This window comes from Pinus tabuliformis, chromosome 2_2, assembly GCF_031772625.1.
Source record: "Pinus tabuliformis cultivar Carrire ecotype Pingquan chromosome 2_2, CPIR1, whole genome shotgun sequence".
Lineage (NCBI taxonomy): Eukaryota > Viridiplantae > Streptophyta > Pinopsida > Pinales > Pinaceae > Pinus > Pinus tabuliformis.
In genome coordinates, this window is record NC_142300.1 from 593,472,178 (window position 1) to 593,480,854 (window position 8,677).

The 8,677-nt window shown below is 38.0% G+C and overlaps 1 protein-coding gene across 1 annotated transcript; it reads left to right on the forward strand.

Annotated features, from left to right (window-relative positions):
* Window positions 1-5,797: 5,797 nt before the first annotated feature.
* LOC149194043 (uncharacterized) lies at window positions 5,798-6,457 on the forward strand. Its single transcript, XM_089407523.1, has one exon. It carries the CDS (start codon window positions 5,798-5,800, stop codon window positions 6,455-6,457), a length of 660 nt encoding a protein of 219 aa, XP_089263649.1.
* The last annotated feature ends 2,220 nt before the right edge of the window (window positions 6,458-8,677 follow it).

Consider the following 8,677-nt stretch of genomic DNA (forward strand, 5'->3'; position numbering starts at 1 on the left):
CCTACAGCCATTGTAGAATTTCTTTGCTGACCTTCTTCACTGAATGCTTTACTTTTTTCTATTTCACTTTCTAGACATTTGATCTTCTGTAGACTGTTCTTGTAGGCTATGGAAAGTTCACCAACATGGTGTTGGTTATAATTGACAAAGGCTCCTAGAGCCTATGAGGATTCTTCGACTTTTTCATCAACATTTCCTATTGCTTGCCAACTAAATTCTGAAATGGTTTCAAAACTTTCAAACTTTCTTTTCTTAGTCCTTTTCACAACTGACTTAGTTTGAGCATTAAAGTAATACTCATTCAAGGATGGAACACTTTCAGGAATAGTTTCAATGTCAGTGACAAGTTTAAATAAAAAAATAAAGATGAATTTTCGTAGAAATAGGAGTCATGGAAGTGTCATGAGAAGTCTATGGAATAAAATTTTAGTAGTTTTCTCTTGCTGCTCAAGAAACTATTTTTCTCTGCCAGAGAAATCGGTCAATGTTGACTGAGGGGTGCTAGTAATTTGCTCATATTTATTTGTATCAATATACATATATTTTACTTCCTCATCAATTTTCTTGGACTTTGTATCTTCTTGGCTAGTGTCATCTGCACCACCAATAATAATGATACTCTTGGCAGAGGAACTTTGTTTTTATGTTACCTAGTCTTGCTCTAGTTTCTATTGTTTCTGATCTTTGACTTTTGTGATCCTTTGACCCTATTGGTCTATCTCTTTATCTAGATCTTTTTCTTTAATAGTGTTTTCTTTGGTTTTTCTTGTATCTAGAGTTGTAAAACAAACATTAGGAACATTTTCAACTTGGAATTTTTCTATTTTTTTAGAAGAGAAAAAGGGTCTGAAATAATGTGATTGAAATTTTACTTCAAAATCTTAAGATATTTCATCCCTTCAATTTGAATATTAGTATGAAGACTCTTATGTTTAAGGAATTCCTCATAAATATTTTCTCTAAACACTTTTAGTTTAGTTCTATCCTCCCTCCTTAACAGTTGTCCTCTTTCACAAACTTGCTCAAAATTATCAATATTAATGAAAATCTCATCAAAAAGAGGCTTCTAGTGTGTGAAGGTTTTGATGTAGCTGACAACCTTATAATTTTCATTAATGATTCCTCTATGATCATAATCATAAAGGGGAATGAATAAAACCAAACATGTTGGAGTTCTTTAGCCTCCTTAAATGCACGTCCTCAATCCTTGAGGGCAAATTTTCCAAAGTTAATTGGGAAGTTTGGCTAGATTTTTTTCTTGAAGTTTGCTCATTTTCCAAGCTTGACCATAAAAGGAAATTTTATTGGCTACCTCTCTTAAAGAAATCCTCTCTAGAATATATCTAGGAATAAGATGAGGGCCAACTTCACTTCCATAGACTCTGATATATATGAATAATTCTTCCACAAACTAGTCTCCTATTTCTTCTAATGCCTCCTTAAGGCCTTCACTAACCCTAGGAGGGTTTTATCCAAATAGAATCTCATGGAAAGGGATCATCACGTAATTAAAAATGTCATAAAAATGGAATTTGAAGTTAATTTTCCACAAAATAGGGGCATAATTCTAAATAGGCACTTGTTGATCAACTGGGTAATTCCATTTCATCAAAGGAAATGAAACATAAGCAATTATAATATCCATAATATAGGTAAACACGAAAAATGTATATTCATGTCCTGGAGCAGACAAAATGGATAACTTAAGGACATCTGTTAAATTCTAATAAAGAATATCATCCAAATTCAAACTCTTTCAATCATTGAGTTGGTTGTGTATTAAAGACATCCATTGCAATTTGCAATACTCGGGGTCTTTCTCTCCATATAAACGAGACAACATTTTGATGAGGAACCTAATGGGTCTTTTGAAAATGGAAATATGATATTCTTTTGATGACTTAAGTTTGAACCCTTCTCTATCTTCTCATAACCAATGTTTGACAACTTTATCATAATTCCCTTCACACTTCTTGAATATTGTGTTGTTGAAATTATCTAGAAACTGAGTGTTTAAGAAAACTTTGGGAGGAATAAGCATGTAAATTGCTAAAAGTATTTACAGTATCCAAGTGGCTATAACATTTTTGTTGCAGTCTACTACAGTGCAGGTAGGAAAATCCATTTTTCACATAACCCATGCAATAATGTCACACTAAGGAAGAAATTACGCTCTAGCAGAACTCTATGGAGTTCCGTACCTCTAATTTTTTCAAACTGAGTGTTTTTCTCCTGAGTTGAAGTTTCTGAATTTAACCAACTTCTATTCTGAAAGAAATTATAAATTTCTTCCCACTTCATCATACATGCCATCTAGGTTTTGAAGGTGGTATCGGAAATGAGAGCTAGGTTGAGATTGTAATATTTTGGTTCTGGATTTTCAGCTCCCTTTAGGCATTCCTTAATCTGTTGAATATTCTACTTTGACATGGTATATTTACCTTTCTTACCCATCTTATGTGTTGAAAAAAGAATTAAAAACATTTCAGCTTCCTATAAGATATATCAAATTTACTAGTGGAATTGTTTATGAGAGTGCATGTTTACTAGACTTTAGAAGCCTTACAATGAATTTGAACTTGTTTCTTTGTAATCAAAGAGAAGTTTCAAACAAGTAGTGTAGACAGGGTGTGAAGAACAGATTTCAAGATAGAAAGCGGAAAGCAAAAAACTTGCTAAATTTTGTTTAAACCCTCGGGACATGAAACAATAAATTTGCATGAAAGGTGTTAATTTTTCATTAAAGTGATGAGATGTTTCAACCACTTGCATGTGAAAATCGAGGTGAGGTTGGATGATCGGAGTTCGGGGAAGGTTTTATTGAAACATAACGAATTTCAATTTGGGAGTTAATTTATAAAAAAATTAAAGAAAGATAAAATAAAATTATGGTTCGAACACAAACCAATAAATATAATATTTTATTCGTAGTCGCAGCAGAACCCAGTCGAGTAGTTGGAATTTGGAATGATGTTAAATTCAATTTCTTGTTAATGGTGACCCTAACCTTGACATGTTGCATAGTCAGGGTGATATGGGAATCGATAGTCGGGAGGTTGGGTGTGAAGAATGTTGTTTTATTTTGTTCAAGTATGGAGCTTGACCCCGTTATAGTTGGAAGTCAAAAGATCCAAAACAAGTGTTATGTTTTTATCAAATACATAGGTCTGACCTCTGACGTCCTACTTTCATTTTTAATTGTATTTTGTTATTACTTTTTATGTTATAAAAATTTTATAGATTTTTTGAAATAAAATTACTTATAAAAAGAAGGGAAAATTTGAGAATTTTTTTTATATAGGGTCCTTCTTATTTTATTTCTTTTATACATATAATAATAAAGAGGAGGTTGTTGTAGTCGTAACAACAACATTATGCAATGTCACATTGTGAGAAATATTTTCTCAATATGAGAATGAACCATGGTCGAATGTCGCATTGTGAGAAAGATTGTCTTCATATGGAAATTCGTCATGCTCAACAATGGTTGAGCATGGTCAGACGTCACATATGTTAGGTTTATATACGTTGGTTTTATAATATTAATCCCTTGGGTTTATAATATTAGTCCCTTGGGTTTATATTATTAATCCCTTCAGTTTATTTGGTTTATATTATTAATGCATTGGGTTTATTAATCCCTTAGGTTTATAATATTATAATTTGTTCAGTTCATTAACCCCCTTGGGTATATAATATGAATCCCATGGGTTTGTTAAACCCTTGGGTTTATAATATATTTTTTTTGTCGTTCAAAATGATTTCATTAGATTTTCAGGAAAATAGATCTTACAAAACATGTCTCAATAGTCCCCTTTCTCTCATTCCAACTAGAATTGTTTAGATTGGAGACTGGAGGATACCATACAGGACACTTTACATTCTTTATTCCCATAAGGAATTTTAGCCATGATCAACTAGGAAAAACAAAAAAGGAAAGTAGAACTAATAAAAGCATATCAAGGAGGGGGTGAGGGCGAAGTACAGCGGGAGCTGCAAAGTATCCAGCACGATCGTGCATGTAGAAATCAATATGTTCCACCCTTGCTTCTAGACTTCAAAGGTGGTCATTTGTGCGATGGTGATTGCAATGAGGGCTATCTAGATATTCCAAAATCTCATTCTGACAATATTGGATGTCATTAATGTAAGCCACAATTTCATTACGATCTTCATACCTGTGGTCCCTGAGAATGTCCATGTTGATTTGGATATTGCGAAGTTGCTCAACTATGGATTCCATGGTAGCAGGGGCCACTATGTGCCCTGGATACTGAGATGGAGATAAAGCCACTACATCCTCAGTTTCCTGACTGTCTGAGTGCCCAAACGACGAGTTTTGGCTTGACATAGGACACCCCGCATGAACATGATGACCTCCCCCACGATGAGGCATGAGGAGCTTGGCGTAAGCGAACAAGTAACTGACTGGTCGAGCCGAAAAGAAAATTTCCAAGAACCTGCAAGAAAGGAGATAGATATCGGGACCAAGATACAAATACCCAGGAAAGACACACACCCAAACCCAGACACTGCAGATAGAAACCCAATATGGATGAGCTTTCTCCCAGATGAGAGGGTTTCCTAGGGCATACACAACCCTCCAAACTAGAAACTCTCAGAAACAAAAGACACTTCCCTAGATGGTATAATGGACACATGTCGTGAGATCCACCCTGAGTTGGCTTTCAAAAAGAACATAAATTTGACCAAATACCCGCGTAACCCAACCCCGACACACATAAAAGCCAGAGGTAACTTCCAACACAGAACCATTTGTGGGACGTACACAAACAAGCGACGACTAAGACTTCCACCTAAAATTAGAAGCAAAGAAATTGAACAAAAATAAGACCACAAATACATTTTCCCATATGACAGAGGAGGGGTTCATGAACCTCCAATGTCTAGAATGTCGATGACAGGAAACTGAAACAGAGGCAGGGAGCCGAAACAAATTGCCATCCACAGAGGTTCTTGGATCCCAAGTGCAAGATTAAAGATTGAATACAAAACGAACCAAAGAAGACCAGGCTTCCATGTCGCCTCTCATCCAAGGCCATGACCCCGACAACTCTCCATGGATTGTGGCTCTCGCTCTGTAATCCTCCACTTGACCTAAATTCATCCCTCGAAATTCTAAATTGGAGAGGGATGAATACATGGTTGTTGATTTAATTGTTGGAGACGCTGGAGAGATTTTCACGCGTGTGAAGGGACTACAGGGATGAGATTTACTAATCACCATTAAAGCCCGCGTGGAGGAGGGGTGAACCCCAAGGACCGCACTTGTGTTTGATGTTCATTCTAGTTGTCACCCCTATCGGGGGTTGGGTTTATAATATTAATCCCTTGCATTTATAATATTAATCCTTGGTGTTTATAATGTTAATCCCTTGGGTTTATTAATATTTTTATTGGTAAACAAATATTATTACTAGTATTAATTAATAATAATATTAATCTCTTAGGTTTATAATATTAATCTCTTGGGTTTACTATTATTATTATTATTATTATTAAATTATATTTTTAATATAATAGTTATTTAATAATATTATTTTGATTATTATATATTTATCAATAACGATATTAAGTTGAATATTTTCTAAAAAATTTCGCGTGCTGCTGCTACCTCTGCGAGTGCCCTCCTGTAAACCCTCCTCACAGCCATGGCTCCAGAGGGAGGCTCTGAGCCTCCTTCCTCCCTCCCCCCGAGCTCCTAGCCTTCAAGCAGCTGGTGGGCGAATGCAACAAGTGCCCAATTTCAGCCTCCCAGTAGAAGTTCGTCAAGAAGATGGAAGCAATCCTAACCGTCGCTCTTCCAGCTGAAGAACCCTATTGTGCTGCCCTGAATATTGCAGAAAGAGGACTCATCGGCCAGTTCACTGGGTTATGGCCATCACCAAGAGCCATCGAATCGTGGGTGCAACGCAACTGGAGACCGTTGGTTTCAGAAGGAATAAAATGCCACTTCGTCGGTAAGGGTTATTTCATTTTCATTTTTGACTGCATTGAAGATAGGAACCTCATCTTTAGAAACGAGCCATACTTCATGGGTCCCCAGGGTCTGTACCTGAACAAATGGACACCAGACTTTGATCCAGCCCAAGATGTGCCCTTGGCTGTTCCTGTCTGGGTGCACCTCCCTCATTTACCCTTGCACTGTTGGAGTCTGAATACTTTAGAAACCATCGGAAACACCCTTGGAAAATACATTGACAGAGCAGAAAGGAAGGGACAATACTCTTGTGCTAGAATTTGTGTCGAGGTTGATCTAGAAGTTGGGCTTCCAGAAGCCATAGAACTAACAGTAGCAGAATGGTCTGATGTTCAAGATTTGGATTACGAGCAACTACCCTTCAAGTGCAGGTATTGCCATGGATACGAGAACTTTGCAAGAAACTGTAAAAGGAAAATCGAAGAAGAAGCAGAGAAAATGAAAGGAGACCAATGAACAATGGTGCAAAAAATGGCCTCATCAAAGCAGCACAGCAAACCGAGAGGGAAAGGGGCACAAGCAAGAACCATTGTGCCATCCACAGAGCTACAGTCGGAAGGGGTAGTACCCCCTAGAACAAACCTTCCCTCAAATTCCTTCGCAACTCTCAACACACAGGAAGAAACTCCTGTTATGGAAAGTGATGCAGAACAACAGGAAAACCCCTCATTAATTGAGGAAATAAATGCAGGGGCCTCGCCTGCCCAAAACAACTCCCCAAAAAGAGGCTCTCCACCATCCTCTTATGTAGACATGATAAGAAAGAAGCCCTCAGAATTGACATGCTCATCGAAAGAGGAGACATTTGGAAGGCCCTCGAAGCGTGTTGGGAGGAAATCCCTCAAGGAAGCAAGAGAGGAAGAAGAAGAGAGGAAAAAAATGCAAGTCAGTCCACTCTAGAAATTTCCATAAGTCGAAATACCAGAGCACGGCCACCAAAGGGAAGCCTCTCCTCCACTACCCCAAATAAATAATGCATATAGTCTTTTGGAACTGTAGAGGCTTGGGGAACCACATGAAGGTTGCAGCTATTAAAGATCTCATGAAAATAGAAACCCCAGAGATCCTCATGCTCCAAGAGACAAAAATAGAAGGGGAAGCCCTTCTTGAGTTAAGCAGAATGAACTAGAAGACCAAATTTTGGATGGCCGTAAGTGCAAGGGGAACCTCAGGAGGACTTGCCACGGTCTGGATGGAGGAATTGTTCCAGCTAGAGAATTCCTTCGAGACTCAACATTGGATTTACACCGAGCTTCAACATAAAGCAAGTAAGCTCACTCTCGCCCTGTTTAATCTTTATGTTCCTGTTCTTTACCTTGAGAAAAAAGAGTGTTGGAAAACACTTATCGATTTTGTAGACAACTATTCTCCCATGAACATTGCAATAGCAAGAGATCTAAACATCGTTCTTGACCCCTTGTAGAGGACATAATTCAGCGGTGGGATCTTCTTGATCTTAAACCCAAGAAGGGGAGATACACTTGGACCAACAACATAATAGGGGCAACCCACATCTCAGCCAGGCTCGATAGATTCCTAGTGCAGAGCACTCTTTTGATGGATAAGAGAATAGTATCAATGAGAATCCTACCAAAGCTCACCTCGGACCATAAACCCATCCTCTTACAACTGGGTGAGGAAGAAAACCTGGGGCCTATACCATTCTGCGTCAGCCATTTGTGGATAGAGCAGGAAGGGTTTATGGAAGTTGTTGACAAGGCTTGGTTTATCATGGTCACCGGGTCACCCAGTTATGTTTGGGAGAAAAAAATAAAAGCAACCAAAGCAACTCTGAAAGAGTGGGTCAAAACAAGTCCCAACACCTTCACCACACATAGAAAAGAAACTATCCAACAGTTAGTATATTTACAGTTGGATATGGAGACAAAGACATAAACACACATGAATTGGAGAAAGAATAAGTAGCCCAACTTGCTTCTTTCATCTCTTTCAAAAAAGAAGAATAATTTTGGAGGCTTAAGTCCCAAAGCGTATGGTTGAAAGAAGGTGACTGAAACACAGCCTTCTTCCACAAGAAGTTCAGAGCACGCCTCTCCCATAATCACATCTCATAAATCACCTCAGCAGATGGGAAAGTCGCCAAAGGTTTTTCCCAAGTTAAAGAAGTTGTTGAAACTCACTTTCAGTGGTTATACATGTGGGATGGAATAGGAGACGAGGTGATTTCCAATGACTTCCTCTCCCAGATCCCTTCCTTGGTCAACGAGGATAATAACTCAAATCTTATGAAGCCCTTCACCGAGGAAGAAATTAGTAATGTAATTTGGGACATGGAGCCTGACAAAGCCCTAGACCCAGATGGTTTCTCAGCACACTTCTACAGAGCTTGTTGGAAAATCATCAAATATGACCTACTAAGAATGGCAAAGGCTTTTCAAAAAAAGGCTAAAGTGGGAGGTAACACCAAATCCACCTTTCTTTCCCTAATACCCAAAGAAGTGAATCGGGCTACCTTTGACAGATTTAGACCCATTTTTCTATGTAATGTATCTTACAAAATTCTTGCTAAATTACTCATAAACAGAATTAAACCGCTGCTAAGTAAGTTCATTTCTCCCAGTCAAGGAGTGTTCATAGTGGGAAGACATATTTTGGACAATGTGATACTTGTCCAAGAATCCATGCATTCCAGTCATCAGAGGAAGGAGCAAGGGA

Coding starts and splice junctions, on each gene's coding strand:
- LOC149194043 (XM_089407523.1), top strand. CDS start 5,798: ATGGAAGCAATCCTAACCGTCGCTCTTCCAGCTGAAGAACCCTATTGT.